This window comes from Colossoma macropomum, unplaced genomic scaffold, assembly GCF_904425465.1.
Source record: "Colossoma macropomum unplaced genomic scaffold, Colossoma_macropomum, whole genome shotgun sequence".
NCBI lineage: Eukaryota > Metazoa > Chordata > Actinopteri > Characiformes > Serrasalmidae > Colossoma > Colossoma macropomum.
Genome location: NW_023494793.1, coordinates 14,046,462 through 14,067,078, shown reverse-complemented (window position 1 = coordinate 14,067,078; position 20,617 = coordinate 14,046,462). Strand labels below are relative to the sequence as shown.

At 37.1% G+C, this 20,617-nt stretch overlaps 2 protein-coding genes across 4 annotated transcripts in view; both read left to right on the top strand.

The window, feature by feature from the left end:
• Positions 1–4,120: 4,120 nt before the first annotated feature.
• LOC118812896 (protein neuralized-like) lies at positions 4,121–10,009 on the top strand. The gene is made up of 4 exons (XM_036578006.1): positions 4,121–4,240; positions 7,042–7,542; positions 8,094–8,291; positions 9,377–10,009. Exons 1-4 carry the CDS (start codon positions 4,180–4,182, stop codon positions 9,550–9,552), a joined length of 936 nt encoding a protein of 311 aa, XP_036433899.1. The 5' UTR covers positions 4,121–4,179; the 3' UTR covers positions 9,553–10,009.
• A 3,663-nt stretch (positions 10,010–13,672) lies between these two features.
• sorbs3 (sorbin and SH3 domain containing 3) overlaps positions 13,673–20,617 on the top strand; it is an 87,565-nt gene continuing 80,620 nt past the window's right edge. The window contains exon 1 of one of the 3 annotated variants that reach the window (XM_036578565.1): positions 13,673–14,068. The gene's annotated coding sequence lies outside the window, so the exon portion shown is untranslated. The remainder of the gene's footprint in view (positions 14,069–20,617) is intronic. The other 2 variants (XM_036578563.1, XM_036578566.1) reach the window with 2 other exon arrangements.

Here is a 20,617-nt window from a genome sequence, read left to right as displayed (position 1 = left end):
TATTTAGGGGGTCCCAGGCCCCCAGGACCACCTGCATTTCCCGCCGTATTTAAAAAGCAATTACAGCTGCACTGCAGGTGATGTTTAACACAACAGCATGTGGCTATCTTGTGGCTGTTTATGGAGCCAAGTCCAAGGTTTAGGACAAGATCACAAAACTGCAGCTCAGTCAGCCTCACTAGACTTCAGCTCCATCCGCCAAGGTACAGTGAATGAGGCCTGTTCAACTGGGCTGTGAAGCAGATTCAGTGAAAATAATGAAGCATTCAAAGAGAGAAAAGATTATTTATTAGCAAATGTATCATTAAAAATGTAAGCTAGATATACTTAGTCAATTCTTTTTATTGTACACATTAGTGATCATGCACTGTAATATTTCATTACTAAATCATATGTAATTATAAGTTTTTTATTGTTATGTATCTTTTATACAGTATGACTCGAATGGATTTATCCCTTTATTAGTAAAGCCAGTCAGGAATAGCCTATGGTCAGCATACATCCTCGTGTTGGTATTCCAAGGCTCCTATTTCTGTACACTTAAAAATAAATATGCTTCTTTTTGGAGCGGTGCCTCATAAGAGGAACTTCTTTCAGTTCCCCGAAGAATCGTTAACTGTATGGTTCTTTAAAGAAGCATTGTTGTATATGAGATGTGCAAGTGTGAAGAAGGTTTATGCTCTAGGTAACAGGTTCTACAGCAGTAAAAGGCTTTTCATAGATCTAAACATCCAGGTCAAGAATCATTTAGGAACCTTTATTTTAAGAGAAACTTCTGTTCAGAACAGTCTGCTACTGCTCCTTAAAAGTGTGAACCAATGTAGCATGAGAAGGAGTGGAGGGTGGGTACAGTGACAGGGGGCCTGGGAAGATGAGAGATGCAACAGGTATATATTTTCTCTATATTTTAGGGTCAATTGGTGAATTTGAGTACTTAATTGAATACTTAATTACTTAGTTGAAAAGAAAGGTGATTGGACTTCAGACCTGGACTTTAGACCTGGACTTTAGCCTAATGTTCTTTTGCTTTGAGTGACCCTATACCTTAATCACGTTTGTTTTTATTAAAACGAATGATTAAACACTCCATTTCGTCACTACCAAAACAATCATAACACTGCTGAAACCAAATGTTTCAGTAGCGACTGTTTTGATAGTAATAATTTTAGATCATTCAAAACACAGGTGTACACACATAAATCAGTATATTTTCATTAGCCCCTTAAAATCTCAGGCTTATTACATACTAAGGCTTATTATTCAGTAACTACAGGGAGTTCAATGCAAACTGGTTGAGTTATTCTTGGGTTATAGAAGTATGTAATAAAACTTTGGGTGTCCACCAATCTCGTGGTGTTTTAGATTTATTAATATGCTACGGCATGTTTCCTTGAATTTGGGTGTCTGTGTTTCCTTAACCTCTTAAGTGGCCAGGGCACACTGGCAGGCCCAACGTTTTATTACACACTTCTGTAACCTAAGAACAGCTCAGCCAGTTTGCATTGAAGTCCCAGTAGTTACTGAATAATAGGCTTTAGTACATATGTACCTTTTCCCTGGGAAAAATCTATTCAGGGTACAGAGTTGGACCTTAAAACCACATTATTTGTAAGCTGATGAACAAAAATGTACCTACACAGAACCGTTATTTACCATGATATGTAAGTATAAGTAGTACGTCACAGGTTTCAAATATTTAGTACGAAGCTGTAAAAAATTAAGAAATGTGTCAGAATGGCGCTGTACCTGTTTCTAAAATAACTGAGAAAACTGTTTAGCTACATTAAATCCAAGGTAGAGCAGAGTAGAGATTTAACTATATTATTGTTTATTTCATAAGAATGTATTGTAAAATGTAATACTATAATTATTTATAAGCTGTTCTTGCCCAAAAGATTGAATAAAATTCTAAAATTTAAAAATAAAAAAAGGAGTGTACTTAACAAAAAACTGGCCCGTCGGTGCAGTACTCTTGGTTTTTAAACTGCATGGATCAGGTGGTGTGTGGAATGTCCCTTTAGGATATTATAACCATAATCATAACCATAAATTATACAACTTGCAATGGATAATGTGCCAAGTAGTCGTTTATCTTTGTGATACTAACCTGAATAGAGAAAGGTTGACTACGCCACACGTTTCACTTTTTGAGACATCAACAAGCCTGAATAAGAAGCCATTAGAAATGTTATATACAGTAAGTGCTATGACAGTTGGTCTGTTATGTTCTATAAAATGAAATAAAGTAGACAGAATAAGATCATTTTAATGCATTACTTACATTACACTTTTATAATAAATGCTAATAAATAAGTTGTCCATGTATTCAGTGTATTATTGTTAAATACTACATTTGCCCTTCATCAGGGGGTAAAGGTCAATATTATTACATCTGTGAATGCAATATTTGTTCATCAGTTTTGCGGTTTACTATTGAAAAACTGAGGATAAGGAAGGACACAGCTGTGAATAAGAGGCCAGTGCAGCACCATCTGTCCTCATTCTTACTTCATATCACACACCGTCAGCTGTACTCAGCATGGCCGTCTTTGTGGAGAGGTGTGAATTGTCACAGCGTCCATTTTCACTCCTCATCACACACTAGCAGCTCAACACAGAGTCACATCATTTCACCCAGAGAGCCAAACAGTGTCCTAGTTAATCTGATAACAGTGTTACAGGAAAAATATTTTATTTAATAATATTAATTCAACATATCTGAGGATGTCCTTACACCTTCATTAAGAAGTAAAGCAATATTCATCATATCATTCAAAAGACAAAATTGTTTCTCCAAGATTTCCAAGATAATGACTTTTGGCTGCCTCTAAAATGAGTTGTGATGACATGACTGCGTGCCAGCAGGCAGGGAAAACAACATTAGCCAATAATATCACATTTCATCTCCCCTTCTCACCACCCCACCTACATACACCTACACATTTCACATGTATATTTGATGTTTTCATTTTTTCAATATGGTAAACTCAGCAAAAACTAAATAAATAAATAATTGATTAATTAATTAATTAAAATAAAAAAAACTGTGCACTAAAATTTGCAGAAAATGCCATATTTAAGTTCCCTGTTGAGGATGTGTTTACTTGTTTTCACTTAGAAAATCAACAAAACATGTCATTTAGGGGGTCTTAAACTTTTGCATACAACTATAAATAAAGCCGAAGAAATGTTAGATGTGTCCAGGATAATAAACAGAGCTGTAGATTATTCTAAAATTGATTGTTTTTTTTTTTAATTAATTTTTGAAGTTATAATAAAAGCAATATCCATGATGTGTTATCTCTCAAAAGTGACAACTGCATAAAACAAAAACTAAAAAATCCTGTAATTAGGCAATTACAGTATATAATACTACTTTTTGTTGTCTAATTAAGAATATTTAAATATGCATGATTTAAGTTGTTATTGCATGTAAAATAATGTGATTCCACACTTTTGAATGCTAGTTTATATGTCATAACAAATTCTAAACCTAACCCTAAACTTTACCTAGAAAACTTTAAAAAAGCATTTTACAAACATGTAACTTATAGTTTTTGTAAAAAGCACTTTGCAAAGTGAGGACCGTTTTGATGATTGTAGACTTTCCTCTATTTTTGTGCGGAAAATGTATGAAAACAAACACACACAGTCTTGTTTCTGTGAATTGTGGGGCCATTTTTATAGACTTCCATTCATTTTCCTGGAAACGTACCCAAACCTTACCATAACCCTGACCCTAACCTTACCACATTAAAATGATTTACGTCGTGGGGACTAGCTTGAGGTCCCCACAAGGAAGCTCCCCAGCCCCCCCCCAGTGTGACTGTATGAACAAGTTTTGGTCCCCACAATGTGACATAAACATGGTTCACACACACACACACACACACACACACACACTCAAACTGTTTGAAAGAAGGAGTGGTGTCATATGGACGCCATTTCCTGGAAGTATGCCAGCAGCAGACGGAACGGATTTGGCCTCTTTTGAAAGTAGGTACTTTTCCAACACTGAGCCTGGCTCCTCCTCCTTTCGCTTCTGACCTATGATGAGTAATGTTTTGGGTTTAAACCAGAAGCACGTGTGCGCCGTCCTATAAGACTCCAGCGAACACTCCCCCCTTTCATACACACTGCCTAACTGCTAGTGAAGTTGTTACAGCTCACATTACCTGAATGCAACCGTCTCCTCAACTGGTCAAGAAGAACAAGGCAAAGATGGGAGTTCAAATCCAGGGTAAGAAATCCTTTAACTACTTTATAAATGTTATTGTAAAGATTTTATTTAAGTTGCAACAACTTGATGACAACTTTAATCTTTTCGCACAACAAGCTTGCAATGTGGAGACATACTACATGTATGTGTGCCTCCTTTTTTGTTCCTGGAAGCTTTAAACAAAGAAACAAAATGTTCTGTGCTGTTTCACAGCCATAACCTCCATTACTTTATTAGTACACTCTTAAAATGAAGCTTCTCATTCTCGTTCTCTGGAGTGATGCCAGAGAGGAACCACTTTTGGTTTCCTCAAGAATCTGCCAGTGGATGGTTCTTTACAGAAGTATGAAGTATGGTATAGTATATTTTAGATTAATATAGTAGAGTTTAGTATAACATAGTGTATGTTAAAATAGTACAGCATAGATTAGTGTAGTCTGGTAAGTGTAGTATGGTTTAATATAGTGTAATATAGTTTACTATAATGTAGCATATACTAATGTAGTTTAAGATGGTATAGTTTAAAATAGTGTAGTATAGTTCAACATGGTGTTGTGTATGTTAATATAGTGTACTATATTTTTATGTGTACTGTAGTTACATATAATGTAGTATATGCTAACACAGTGTTCTACAGTTTAATGTTTCATATAGTGTAGCATATACTGATATAGTATAGTATAGTTTAATATAGTGTAGCATATACTTATATAGTATAGTATAGTTTAATATAGTGTAGCATATACTTATATAGTATAGTATAGTTTAATATAGTGTAGCATATACTGATATAGTATAGTATAGTTTAATATAGTGTAGCATATACTTATATAGTATAGTATAGTTTAATATAGTGTAGCATATACTGATATAGTATAGTTTAATATAGTGTAGCATATACTGGTATATCATAGTATAGTTTAATATAATGTAGCATATACTGGTATATCATAGTATAGTTTAATATAGTGTAGCAAATTGCTCATCTTCAAAATGATAACTTAACAAGAGAAGAAAAAAACATACTGTACCTTTAATGTAAGTAAATGTAACCAGTAATTTTGGGCCATTTCTGTTGCTCCATTCATCATGAAATTTGCATACAACATAAAGGGCAACAGGCATTTTCAAATTATTTCAAAACTTGAAAAACTATGATATATGATATCATAACTGAGATATGAGGCTTTGTTCCAGCAGCAGTGATATACTAATATAGTGTAATATAGTACAGTTTAACGTAGTGTACAGTAGTTATATATAGTGTACTGTAGTTATATATAGTATTGTTTGATATAGCGTAGCATATACTTATACATACTAATGTAGCATAGTTTAATATATTATAGCACATTTTAACATAGTATAGTATCAAATTATAATTCTTACATTTAACTCTGTACAAAAAATAGGTCGTGTTGATAGTCGTCAAAGAAATCTGTGAATCTGATTCAACTCAAACAGATGCATGTGATGTGGGCCAGTTATGACATCGCACGGTTAGTTTCAGATGGAGCAATCGCATTTACTGTGCTTTACCAGACTGTGTTGAGTCATGTGGTGATGCCTATTGCAAGAGTCAATTAAAGCAAAAGGACTGGCACTGAAGATCTGACTTCTAATGGCTGAATATAAAAGATAACAATCATTTTTTAAATACAGTTTGGTATCTGAGCCAGTGGGTTGAAATTTAACCCAGTGGAAATACTGTAATGTGATTACCCTGATTAAAATGATGCTCACCCAGCACACCCTGTACTGGATAATGAGCTGCTCTCAGATAAATTTAAGTTTCCCTTAAATTTCTTCAGTGTTGTAAACAGGTTGGTGATGTAGGTCAAAACAACAGTGCGCACAGACACAGATTCACTGCATCAACAAACAACAACAAAATTAGATTTAGTTAAACATGTCAGGACAAAAAACTGCTGCTGTTTCTGTGAGAGGAATTTGGAATTTTGATACTGCAAGCACTGCCCATCCAAACTAACACTTAGAGGAATGGCTGATAAAACATTTTTCTAATTTTAGCATTTATTTCATGATTTTGTTGTTCTTTTTTGTTAAACCCTTGCTTGTAAAGCAAGATACAGTGTGTAAAGCAAGACTTCCTCATGCCATCCAGGGGCCTAGAATGAAACAGAAATAAGAAATAATCCTGACAGAAAAACCAGCATAGACTAGCATAGTTAGCCACCCAGCAATGAAAGTCGCTAGGCTAACCAGCTAAACCAAGACTAGACCAACATAAACCAGCATAAACAAGATTAGACCAGCCTGGAATTCTTGCTGGTCTAAGCTGTTTGCTTTGTTAGCAGGGTTGCTAGTGCTGACGCAAAGGTCTCTAACGGTTGTGCTTATATTCACAGCCTAAAGCGATGATAAAGAGTAGAAGGCATGTTGTAAGATTAACAAGCCTTTGCATGTAATAAGCCTGGATTGTTAAGGGGTTAATACAGTGACAATGCTAGCTATCAAGCTAAACTGAGGTAAACAAATTTAAGGGAAGCATTTTTGCTGAATACATTAAAATACTCATACAAAAACCTCAGAAAACTGATTTTACACTTTACACGTCTTTGAAAACAGAAGTAAATGCTAATTCCAAGTCTTATGGAAGCCTGTGGGAAATTAGCTGTACTAGCTGTTGAAGCTTATCGGAGCTAAATTAAACAATAATTTGAGGTCATTTTAATACAAGGTCATTTTTAACTATTTGTTACCACATGATGGACATTGCCCACATGTATTTGGTCAGGGGCCAAGTAGGTTTAATGTTTATTAGCTGATGCTAATGCGAGGTGTTTATGTGTTACTTCCAGATTCTCATGGCAGCTGTGGCTGTGGAAGCGGCTGCCTGGGTCCACTGACTTTTCATTCAGAAGCCAAAGGGCAGCTAGTGACTCTGAGTGAAGATGGCCGACGGGCAACCAGAGACACCTCATCTTTTCGTCACGGGCTGATCTTCAGCAGCCGACCACTGAGGATCAAGGAGAAAGTGTGTGTGCGGATTGAGCGCTCTGTGAGGGCGTGGCATGGCGCGCTGCGAGTCGGCTTGACTAGTGTTGCTCCCGGGTCCAGAGCCATACCCTCTCTCGCCATCCCCGAACTGACGAACTCTCCAGGGTACTGGGCCATACCTGTGCCAGAGCAGCAATGCCTGCCGAGGTCAGAGCTTATTTTCTGGGTCAGTCAATGTGGAACCCTACATGTAAAGACAGATGATGGGCAGAAGCACAGCTTGGAAACCAGCGTGGACACACACAAGCCAATCTGGGCGATGATTGACGTTTACGGGCAAACCAATGCTGTCCTCTTACTTGGTCAGTATAAAATCTACATGTCAAACATTGTTTCACATTATTATCATTGTTGTACATTTCTGACATCACAAAGATTTGATTGCATTTGTTTAAAACTGCACTATGTAAGAATTTGCATGCAATTACACTTTTATATTCATACCACCAGAGAGGTCTCTAAATCCCAAAATGTATGCTATCTTCATATGATTCAGAATTATTTCACAAAATACACAAATGTGACTTGAGCAACACTTTAGTAGAATACCGACAATAAAAATAATATACCAAGCTTTTTTAAGATTATTTTTATAGCTGTAATTACATGGGAAATACATTTTGGCCAAAAAATTCGCGCATATTTTATTTAACATTATTATAAGCAGCTATAATTGTGATCTTCAGAGCAATGCATTTTTACAGCCTTAGTCTTTAATAGCCTTTTTTATTGATGTCATTAATGAGTCTTAAGGCATTAAGTGATGGTGATCTCAAGATTCATGATTGTAAATATTTACCACTCAAAGTTCCACTTTCGGGAACTGACCGTGGTTTCTTTTCTTATGTTGCAGGCTCTGCTAAGAAGTGTCTGTTCAGCACACGCCGGTCCTGCCCTGCTCCCACAGTCGAACCCACAGAAGACAACTGTGGCTACAGTGAAATCCCCATGAAGATACTGGAGAGGATGATGGGCCAGAAAAGCCTACGAGAACCTGGGAATCAGGAGAACCTGAGTCTTCCCTGCTCGCAAAGCAACAGCCAGAACACAAGTAAGAACCCTACTAAAATCATCAAGCTCAAATGGCACCACGGACATATAGCCTATTTAATTCCATTTTAGGCCATTCCGTGTAGATGAAACACTTGCTGTGTCTTTGTTAGCCATTTTTGTGAGCATTTGCGTTCACATAATGGTCAGTGTATCATGCCCTTTAACCTCTAATGATATGTTGGGCCGCACTTCAGTTCCTCACACTGCATAAATATATAACAATTTTATAAGTTTTATAAATTTAATAATACTATGAATATTTCGTAGTAGCTGCTGAATAATTTAGATTACTTTTTGAATAATGCATAACAGCTAATGTATAAGTTATAGTAGTTACAGACCAACACACAGTAGTTATTGAATAATTGAATAATTTATTCAACCGAATAATTCATAGTAGAAACCGAATAATTCATAGTAGATAGTGAATAATTCATAACATTTGCTGAATGATTTTTAGTAGTACTTAAATAATTTATAATAGATATTGAATAATTTATAGTAGGTAATGAAAATTTTATAGCATTTACTGAATCATTTATAGTAGTAACTGAATAATTTATAGTAGACGGTGAATAATTTATAGTAGATAGTGAATAATTTATAGTAGAGAGTGAATCATTTTTAGCATTTACTGAATAATTTATAGTAGTTACTGAATAAATTATGAAAGTTATTGAATAATTCATAGTACATTGTGAAAAATTCATAGTAGATAGTAAATAATTAATAGCATTTACTGAATAATTTATAGTAGCAACTGAATAATGCACAGTAGTTCCTGAACAATTTGCAGTAGTAACTGAATAATTCATAGTAGGAAGTGAATAATTCATTAAAGTTAACTGAATAATTTATAGTAGTTACTGAAAAATTCGCAGTAGTTACTGAACAATCTATACTAGTATGCCAGACAATGTATAATAGTGAACAATCATTTTAAAATATTTAAAATATTTTCAATTGAATAATAATAAACTCTTATTAATAATAATAAAGTCTTTCACACTTTACAGTCATTTACCGCAGCTTGTCATGTGTTGTACTTACACTTACATGCTTTCTCTCCTTTTGTCTCTTCAGGTAATGAAAGCATGGAGGAGTGTGTGGTGTGTTACTCGGGCATTGCGAATGTGATGCTGATATGTGGTCACCGCTGTGTGTGTTCTCAATGTGCCTTGAGGGTCGTCAGTGAATTTGGAACATGTCCGCTGTGTCGTCATTGCTTAAATCCGGCTCACTGTTATGGGTGCACATAAAGACGCAGTTGAAAGTGAGAGAAATGGAGGACACAGTGACCATATCAAAGGCCTTTCATTTCAATGTTACATTAGTTTCTACAGCTTGTTAATATTACACATATTAGTGCACACAGCAAAGGCTACATTTCAGAGCTACAACTCTATCTAATGCACTTTAAAAGCTTTGTAAAAACAGCTTTGGAAAATTAACCACTACAAACAGTATAGCATAGTTATGCTGAAATGTTTCAAAACACTGGAATGCTGGATTTCTCATTACTGTGTAAATGTTTTGCTGTCTTTTTTGTACTGTATCCTATTGTAAAAAAAAATTGTACAGGATGTGTAAATAATGTATTTATACAGTAAATATATTTTTATGTTTATTTGTATTAATTATTGTGTGAACGTTTAAGCTGTGATTGTTTTATTCAAGTGTACAACACTACAAATAAAAAAAGAAAACAAACGCACAGTTCATGTCAAGTTTATTTGACTGAATTACTGAACATAGATTATTACAATGATCATCAACTCAGAAAAATATCATTAGAATTAGAATAATCCATACTGTGGGCATTTCTATTCCTGATATCTGGTGTATTTCTGAATATATGGTGTCTTTCAACCCGACACAATTGATAAAATACCTATGTACAGTGCCCTGTGCCAGTGTGTCCACTCACTGTCCACTCTATTAGACACTCCTGCCTTGTAGATGTAAATTCAGAGACAGTAGCTCATCTGTTGCTGCACAGTTTGTGTTGGTCATCCTCTAGTCCTTCATCAGTGGTCACAGGACGCTGCCCACAGGGTTGTTAGCTGGATATTTTTGGTTGGTGGACTATTCTCAGGCCAGCAGTGACACTGAGGTGTTTAAATAAAAGCACTGCTGTATCTGATCCACTCGTACCACCATAGCATTCACTCACACTCCACCACTACGCCAGTGTCACTGCAGTGCTGAGAATGATCCATCACCCAAATAACACCTGCTCTGTCATGGTTCTGTGGGGGTCCTGACCATTAAAGAACAGGGTCAAAGGGGGGGTAACAAAGTATGCAGAGAAACAGATGGACTACAGTCTGTAACTGTAGAACTACAAAGTGCACCTATATAGTAAGTGGAGCTGATAAAATGGACAATGAGTGTAGAAACAAGGAGGTTGCTTTGATGTTAAGGCTGATCGGTGTATATGTACTTTGCATTTTCATTGGCCACAGACTGCTGTCTAGTGCACAGACTGCCCCTGAGTCACACTCACAGTCAGTTTAGTCACAGTTTTTAACAGCAGGCTAAATCCAGTTCGAAAGAAAGAGTGACGCACTATTAGATTCAGAAACACACATGTTTGCATCATGGATTCAGAGGTTGAATATAGAGACATATTTCCTGAGCAGTGGTCGGCCTGAATATGTGATTAAGAGTGACATCACTGTTTTTCCCAACCCTCTGAAACCTGTCAATTCATGTTTATGGTCACACCACCCTCCGACTTAGCTGTTACTTCACAGACTCTGCTGCTCATGAACTCCAACTTCCAGAATTCAGAGGAGGATCACATGACTCTCAGGCATTAGCCTCTCCCTGATCAGCTACTTCTTTGCAAAGTATTACCACTGTTTCACTGAGTATACTGAGTGTTGTTTTCTGCTTGTCTTGTTGTGTTTTTTTGTTTTTATCTTCGAATTTTTCTTTGGGTGGCCATCAACTCTGCATGGTTAAATGGTTAAGATGTAAACAAAGAGTGGTATGATTTGATATGTTTCATTCTGGAGAACCTTACCGAGTCAGAATTGTTCACAGTGGCAGTGATGGGTACCAGATGAGTACCTGGACGAGCGAGAGTGACAGTGAAGTAGAGAGAGAGAGAGAGAGAGAGAGAGGGAGAGAGAGAGAGAGAGAGAGAGAGAGAGAGAGAGAGAGAGAGAGACTAGTGTTTGTGAGAGTAATATTACACTGTTTGGGCTGCTCTTTGCTCAAGGGAATAACCGCTAAAGACATTCAGCCATCTTAACACCACACACTGTGAGTACATGGCCTCCTCTTACATTGCTGCTGTCAGTATTTAGAGTTATCAAATCCCCCCAAAACTACTGTAATAAACCTGTAATTTACTGTAAATGTATTGCATTTAAAGTGTGCAATAATTTAGAAATTTATTTTTAATAATTTAGAAATTTTCTTTGGGCAGTCATCAACTCCAGCTGTCATTCAATTCAGATATGACCAATTCAATTAAACCCTAATGGCAAATTCTCAGCACAGAAATAATCAGAAAGTCCACCATTTTTTCCAAAAGTTCTACATAGTTAAATGGTTAAGGTGTAAACAGAGTCATCCAGAGCGGTTTGGTATGAAATGTTCCATTCTGGAAAAACTAACAGAGACAGAAATGTTCACAGTGGTGGTGATAGGAACCAGACGTCTGAAGAGTTTAAAGCCTCTAAAAGCTCCCTTACAGAAAGTTATTACATGAAATGGTTATGAATACACTGCCTGATACGTGAGACATTGTTTGATGACAGTTTTGAGATAAGCCTTTGGTCTAAAACATAGTCTTTTAGAATCCGTTCGTGGCAGAGAGGTGGATGGCATTGTAAGGCAAAATAGTCCCTTATTATTAAACATATTATTTAAGATTTACCACTATTTTACCATCACCCGATTTGTTCTTGCATTTTTTGACCTTCTGCTGGCTGTCCCTTTTGGCTTTTGTTTTTTGTCTCTTGGTTTCGATCTTGGCCTGTTTAATCACTTGACTTCCTTTTTTCACCAAAACCTCAAAACTGTTTTTTTATCAGAGACTGTCTGATTTGCTTGTTAATTTTTTTTTTGTTTAGAGATCAAAATCATTACAACTTCTTTATTTTGTTTAAGTGAACTGTTTATATATTTACCTTTGATCATTCCATAATTTGTGCTCATAAGCACAGCACATTCAAGCCTCTCTAGTAGAGAAACCGGCTGTGTCATCTAGTGGACTCAAAAGGTTCTTCTCAACAGTCTGGATCAGGCTTGCTCACCAAAAGGCAACTATGATTTAGAAAACGAAAAAAAGAAAATGAAACAACCTGACAACCCACCAGAGGAGATACTCTCATTAAGAAACTGCATATGTAGAAAAGGGAGAGGTTTAATAAATGAGTAGAGAACGGCAAGAAGGAATTGGTACAAATATGACCATCACTAAGATGTAGTTTCTGTGCTGCGAAGAGCGCAACCTAAAGACAGAGGTCATGTTTCAAAATTCAGTGAGCTTCTTTGACCATTGACACCTGGCTAGCCAACACTTTGTCTTAGCACCTTTATTAATATATCACTAAAATATGCTCAAAGTGCTTCACAATGTATTTAAATAAAACTGTAAATCAGTGTAAACAAAATGAACAACAAACAAACACTACAAAAAGTAAGAAATGAACGACAGACAAATACAATGAGAATTATATTGGACCTAGAATTGACCCCTGAGGTACACCATAAAGAATATCAGTATTATGAAAGAACTTGTAATGTTATATTAATAACAATAATGTTCCACATCAGGATCTAAGGGTCTAAGACCTAAGCTAACATTAGTCTTTGAATAGCAAACCTCACACCAAAACCGCAAAATGACTATCAACATAAGTAACAAATGCATGTAAATAAAAATACTTTTGTATTTCGTACAATACATTGTTGTACTTTCGACACATGCATATACAAGGCTAGTGGGCTCCTGAAAGGACTTTTATTTATGTATGGCCTTAATGTTTACAGCAGAGGGCGGCAGATGCAAGTTTAAGACTGAATCTTAATGTCGTGCCATCTACCAAATAGCCCAATACATAGGTCATGAAATGAAACCTCTACATCCAAATGTTGCACTATATTCCAATTAGAGAGACACTTGGGATTCAGCCCAAGTCGTGAGGCTGAGTTTCAAATACCACCTTATTCCTTCTGTTCCATGGATCATTAAATAATGGCATCTACATTCAAATTATGCGTTTCCAAAAGGGAGGCATTGAGATTGGAAGACGTGCAGCAGAGGGCAGCAGATACAAGTTACAGCCTAGGTGTAGGGCAATGACACTTCGTCAGCTGCTCCAAAACAACAGAAAAATCATGACTCTGAAGAAATGCACTAGCCTTGATCATTGTGAAAATACATTTGGCTATGTTTAAGATGCAGTAGTGCATTTCTAGCATTCTGTGAAGAGGAGGAGGGAGGGAAGAAAAGAAAAAGGGAGAGAGGGGAAGCAAGAGGGATATGACCTTTAGTTGTTGATTACGCAGCTGGGCTGTTAAATATTTATTTTGGATGGCAGGACTCAACAGAGAAAGTGAGAGACCGAGCGATTTATCAAGCCACCAGAACACGGCAGAGTACCAGGACGAGAGAGAGTGACAGTGAAGTAGAGAGAGAGAGAGAGAGAGAGAGAGAGAGAGACTAGTGTTTGTGAGAGTAATATTACACTGTTTGGGCTGCTCTTTGCTCAAGGGAATAACCGCTAAAGACATTCAGCCATCTTAACACCACACACTGTGAGTATATGGCCTCCTCTTACATTGCTGCTGTCAGCATTTAGAGTTATCAAATCCCCCAAAAACTACTGTAAATTTACTGTAAAAAACTGTAATTTACTGTAAAGTTTCTGATTGATTGCATTTACATTTTGTAATGATTTGAGATATACTCAAATTTTCTTTGGGCAGTCATCAACTCCAACTGTCATTCGGTTCAGATCTGACCAGTTCAGTTAAACCCTAATGGCAAATTCTCAGCATAGTTACAATCAGAAAGTCCACCAATTTTACCAAAAGTTCTACAAAGATAACTGGTTAAGGTGTAAACAGAGTCATCCAGAGTGCTTTGATTTGAAATCCTCTGTTTTGGAGAAACTTACAGAGTCAGAAATGTTCACAGTGGTGGTGATAGGAACCAGATGTCTGAAGAGTTTAATGCCTTTAAAAGCTCCCTCGCTTTAAGTTATTACATGAAATGGTCAGGAATACACTGCCTGATACATGAGACATTGTTTAACGATAGTTTTGAGGTAAGTTTTGGGCCCAAAACATATTTTTTCAGAATCCATTGTTGTTTGAGTCATAGTTGAACTTGGTCCTTAAAAAAAAGCATTTTTCAAATTTATTTCTATATGTAGCATCAGTTGCTCCTGTAACCTGCCCTTTGGCTTCAATTATAAATGTGTTTTGAGTCGAACGGTTATCTGTTCTTTTGCTAAACACAGAAAAATGTCAAAATTACTGTCTGTGGTAAACAACTCTATCCTACATGTGTAACAGATTAGGTTGAGATGACACTGCTGGGCTGTTCCTTTACACACTGTTGGCTCTGTTTAGTTATTTAGCTGATCAGTTTGAGCTAATGAGCTGATGACTAAGCCACGTTTGCACAAAACCCACATTGCGTAAACAAACCTTCCTGAGAACGTTCATTCAGGTGCAAAGTACCTGCTGGCCAAGTGCCGTATCCTGCTCTTATCTGCTGGGCTAAAGGAAGAGTCTCGTGTTATTTACATTGAGGCAAACTGCCTGAAATGTTTATTTTGTTTTGTTTTGTTTTTTGAGATTTTATCCCCAGATTAGTCAGGGTCAGTTCCACTCACCGTTAAATTATGTGATGCTACCAGGCTACCAGCCAGCATGCCCTTCTTCCAAAACATGTAAAGTGCCCACCACATCATTTCAAACAGCTTCTAACTAAAAGGCACTGCACAGCTCAACATGCTTTGAGGAGAATGCTAACCCCCAATTCAGTAATGAGTTAAAAGAGGTGCATGTGGGAGTGATCGGGGAGAAGGAGGATCATTCTGCTCACCCAGAGGCCAAGAATGCTCCCTTTGAATCCCAGCTACATATGGCTGTGGAATCACCAGGGATCACACTCAGGATCTCCTAATGATGGGTAAAAACTCAGATGGTTGCACCAGTTGCCCTTCCTTGTAACTCTGCCTGCTCAAACTATTACACAGGACGGGGTTGGCAACATGCGGCTCTTTTACTGTCCTGTTGCAGCTCCACAGCAGAATTACACTTTTAGGAAAAAATTAAATAATCCTCCTTTACAGTAAAATAAAGCTCTGCTGATTGTTCAAACACAGTTTTAACAATAAATGGTCTTAAACGTGGAGTTAATGTATAACTGCCAATTCACCCTTTAACACTGAAGGTTGGCACACAGACTGCTGGTCACCATAGCAACGCAGACAACAATCTTGACCAGCTAGTAACTAACAAAACGGCAAAGAGAAATATTTAAGAGGAACATTGATAATTTGGAGACTAATTGGGACTTATTTGCATTTATAATCACTCCAGCTGGTTTCCTGATACATTTAATCTGCAATGAGAAACTGTCAAACACTAAAAAGTCATGAAGCTGAAGTCAGTTTCTCATTCGCCAGCTTCTTGTTTAAATTTTCCTGTTCCACCATAAATGGTGCAACAGTACATTCTGGCATCTCAGGCACTGTTTAAAGTGGAACGGGAAAATTCAAATGAGAAGCTGGCGAGAAAAGTTTCCTGCTGGAGATGCGAGAAATGCAGCTATAGCTGAGCTAAAGTTGAAAGCAGAGCAAAGTAAGTCTGGGTTTTCATTTATATCATATTTTTAGCTTATACTAGCACATTAGCACATACTGAGACACATTTACAGCCAAGATGGTAAAATGGGCATAAAATGTTGTGGCTCCTAAGGCGTTTTGATTTTTGTTGAAAGGACAAAATGGCTCTGCTTAACATTTGGGTTGCTGACCTCTGACTTATGAGATGCCACGAAGTTTTGCATATTACTTTGCTAATGTGCTTTTCTGTAAACATTGATATTTTAGAACTACTCTTCAAAAAGATGGAAGACGGAAGGGTTTTCATATCATAACAATAGCAGAACCCTTTTTGGTGCTATATAGAACCAAATACCACACATTCTACATCAATCTGAAGAATGATTTCACCATGCAAGGAACCATTTAAGCATGCATTCATTGAGTGTCCGTGGTTCTATATAGCAACATTTACCAAAGGACCCCTAAAGAACCATCTTTTTTTAAGAGTGCAGGAATTCTTTTCAATGTCTGGTTCAGCTCCAACATTCTCCCAGTTGTAGACTCTGGTTTCAGATGTAGTTACAGATGAATGCAGGTTGGCAGTTGATTAGCTTTGCTATAGCTGTAATGGAGTCTCTTTGATTGAGCATAAGGGGCCACTAAACCACAGTGCCAGCTTGGAGCTGGACCTGGCCATGGAAAATGTGAAGGAGAGGTTGTGCGATTCGTTCCAGCTGTATGTGTGTGTCTTTCATCATAAAATCACTCAGACTTTAACACTATTTGATTGCAACCAATATCTCCACTCCTTGATTGTACACTTTTAGGCCCTTCACTATAAAGGTTTTCAAATGGTTATTGGACATATGATTGTAGCAAAAACTATAACTGATATAGAACCTTTACATTATATATGGCCCCTAAAGTGCCATCGCAGAAAACATTGCAATATATTCGCATTCCCTTGCAAATTTTTGTGTTCCCTTACAATGGTTTTGTGTTTCTTTGCAAAAATGTTTGCATTCTCTTGCAAAAGTGTTGCTTTCCTTTGCAAAATCTTTTTTATAAAGACTTTTATGGGAATAAGATAAATATGAAGACCACCAAAACAGTTCAAACAAACTCATTTGATTACTAGAAGATACAGACCACCGAAACAGTCAAAACACACAAGTTTAATTACCAAAACAAAATGTAAAAACTACCAAAACAGCCAAAACAAACTAGTTTAACCACCAAAACAGACGATTTGGACAACCAAAACAGCCAAACCAAACTAGTTTATTCACCAAAAAGGAAGATACAGACCATCAAAACAACTTAGTTTAACCACAAAAAAGATGACTGATAAAATATACAAAACAAACCAGTTTAACCACCAAAAAAGAAGATTTGGACTACAAAACAGTCCATACAAACTAGTTTAACCACCAAAACAAAAGATTTGGACTACAAAACAGTCCATACAAACTAGTTTAATCACCAAAACAGAGGATAAAGACCACCAAAACAGCCAAAACAAACTAGTTTAACCACCAAAACCTTTGACCACTGAACTACCCAATTACACACATCTAGCATCAATAGTTCAAAAGGCTTCCTCACAGGAAGTTATTATGAATTATATGTTGTTATGAAAAGGTCACCAATACCCAAGATATTGTTATTTGTTTGGTCATTTTAGATAGTAAATTGAATGTTCAGTGTTATCACAGCCCTTGGTTTTGAAGACAAAAATGAAGCCCTCTAATGAAACTAATGAAGATATGAGCTTACATTGTACATACTGTCTACTGAGCACTGTCCTTATTTGTCATTATGCTGAAAGTGTGAAGAAAATCTGATAGTCAGTCAGGTGTTCTTCTGAATTCGTGGTTGAGGTGGATCTAGCCATGAGAAATCTGTGTTTGTATACCCTTCTGAAAGGCCTTGCCTGCACAGTGGCGAGGTTTACTCCCAGCACTAGATCAAACACGCGCTCTAGGTTTCAAACAGTGAGGGGAAATGTTTTCATTTGTTCTCCTGACTCTAAAACACAGGAGGGCGTTGCCTCTGAGAACTCTCCGGACTTTCTATTATTTCCAGCTGTGTGTGTGTGTGAGTGTGTATGTGTGTCTATGTGTGTGACGGATGGAAACTATTACAGATCCCCCGACTCGTTAGGCTCTGAGAGGTGTGTGTTTCTGGTTTGGAGTAGCGCACAACAGACAGGCTGAAATGGACACACACACACACACACACACACACACACACACACACACACGGGCTGAGTCACAGAATCAAAGTAGACGCCCCCTACCCAAAACACAGCACTTTCTCTCCCTCTCTCATTCTCCCATTCCACAACAGCTCCATCTCATAGTAAGTACCAGTTTCTCTCACCTCACTTTTATCCAGATCACATACTTAAACTGAGCATTCACATTTGTTGTCTAATGGCTAACACATGTCTCCTAATGACCATATCTCTGTTTCAGTTTCAGTGGTGAAACTAGTTTGTTTGGCTGCTTTGGTGGTCAATATCTTCTGTTCTGGTGGTGAAACTAGTTTGTTTTGGCTGTTTTGGTGGTCTATATCTTCTGTTCTGGTGGTCTATATCTTCTGTTCTGGTGGTGAAACTAGTTTGTTTTGGCTGTTCTGGTAGTCTATATCTTCTGTTCTGGTGGTGAAACTAGTTTGTTTTGGCTGTTTCGGTGGTCAATATCTTCTGTTCTGGTGGTGAAACTAGTTTGTTTTGGCTGTTTTGGTGGTCAATATCTTCTGTTCTGGTGGTCTATATCTTCTGTTCTGGTGATTAAACTAGTTTGTTTTGGCTGTTTTGATGGTCTGTATCTTCTGTTCTGGTGGTGAAACAAGTTAGTTTCAGCTGTTTTGGTGGTCAATATCTTCTGTTTTGGTGATTAAACTATTTTGTTTTGGTTGCTTTGATGGTCTGTATCTTCTGTTCTGGTGGTGAAACAAGTTTGTTTTGGCTGTTTTGGTAGTCAATATCTTCTGTTTTGGTGATTAAACTAGTTTTGGCTGTTTTGATGGTCTGTATCTACTTTTTTGGTGATTCAGATAGTTTGTTTGGACTGTTTTGGTATCCCCCGTGTTGGTGGTTAAACTAGCTTGTTTTGGTGGTCTTTATCTATTTTGGTTATTAAACTAGTATTATTTGGTAGTGCAAATGATCTGATCTGTTAAACTATTTATTGGTCATCTTTTTTGTGGTTGAACTAGTTCTGTTTTGGTGGTTAAACAAGTTTGCTTTGGCTATTTTGGTGGTCTTCGTCTTCTGTTTTGATGGTTAAACTAGTTCAGCTGTTTTGGTTGTCTTTATCTTCTGTTTTAATTTGTTTTAGTGGTCTGTATCTTCTGTTTTGGCGATTAAACTAGTTCGTTTTAACTGATTTGGTAGTTTCTTCTGCCTTGTTAATCTAGCTTGTTTTGGCTGTTTTGGTGGTCTTTATTTTCTGTTTTGGTAATCAAACTAGTTTGTTTTGGTTTTTTCATAGTTTACATCTCCAGTTTTGGTGGTTAAACACATCTTAATACAAAGAAGAATGTCTTAATTCCTTTAGAAATACTTGCGCTAAAAACACACCTCTTTCCTTTCCCTCTGCCACAGTAATGGAGACAGCTCCAGTATTGATTAGCAGGTTTTGCATTCGTTCACCTGAACTGTTGTGTATGAAAGTTGCTGATTGCTCAGCCTGATTCTCTGGATTCCAAGCACTGCGTTTTTAGATTATTAGCTTGTCCACTGGGACACCAGCCCCAAATGCTGTGCTGTAAGAGTGCTATTGTTTCACTGACTAGTTGCATTGTGTTCCATGTGATGTAGAACCACAGTGAGTCTGGGTCCTGAAACATCTCTGCTCTGTTATATATGGCAGTAGTTGCACATCCCAGTCTTGTCTCTTGTCACCGAAGGTTGGATTTATAACGTTACTCTGAAGTCACTTATATAGTAATTTTGAAGGTAAAATGTAAGTTATGTAGGGCCAGGAGCCCTTGCAGTTTACAGGGTTAACAAAAAATGACCAATGGAACGTTTGAGCTATTCACAAAACATTTTGTCCTGGTATCTTTTGTCTGCACTGTATTTTATATGGAATTATAACAGCCTAAGCACCACGCTGTTAAAAGTAAATATTTGCCAGAGTGGTTAACCAAACTCATTCTTACGTAACGCTGGGCCATGCCCATAGTGTTGCTCCCTTGTGGGCAGTGGCTCACTGTCAATCAAAGCAGACTGGGACTGTTGTGGTGATATTTTAGCAGTGATGTAATTCTTAGCAGTTTTTGTCTGGTTTTCTCAAATAACGTCTAGGTGATTGTGTTGAATCCCAGACAATAATGATAATCTGGATGATTTTGTACTTTATGCTGAGCATTTTGTCCTTTTCCTGTAAATCAATGGCCCTTTTTTACCAAAAACAACCTCAACTTCATTCTCATCTGAAGGGCAAATGGTTTTTTATTATTAATTGACAATGTACAAAACCATTCGTAGTGGTTGGATATGAAATAGTTCATTGTA

Excerpts from the sequence above, each read along its gene's own strand:
- LOC118812896 (XM_036578006.1), top strand. The coding sequence starts at position 4,180 with ATGCAACCGTCTCCTCAACTGGTCAAGAAGAACAAGGCAAAGATGGGA. Across the intron at positions 4,241-7,041 it reads GATGGGAGTTCAAATCCAGG|ATTCTCATGGCAGCTGTGGC; the intron begins GTAAGAAATCCT and ends TGTTACTTCCAG. Across the intron at positions 8,292-9,376 it reads AAGCAACAGCCAGAACACAA|GTAATGAAAGCATGGAGGAG; the intron begins GTAAGAACCCTA and ends TTGTCTCTTCAG.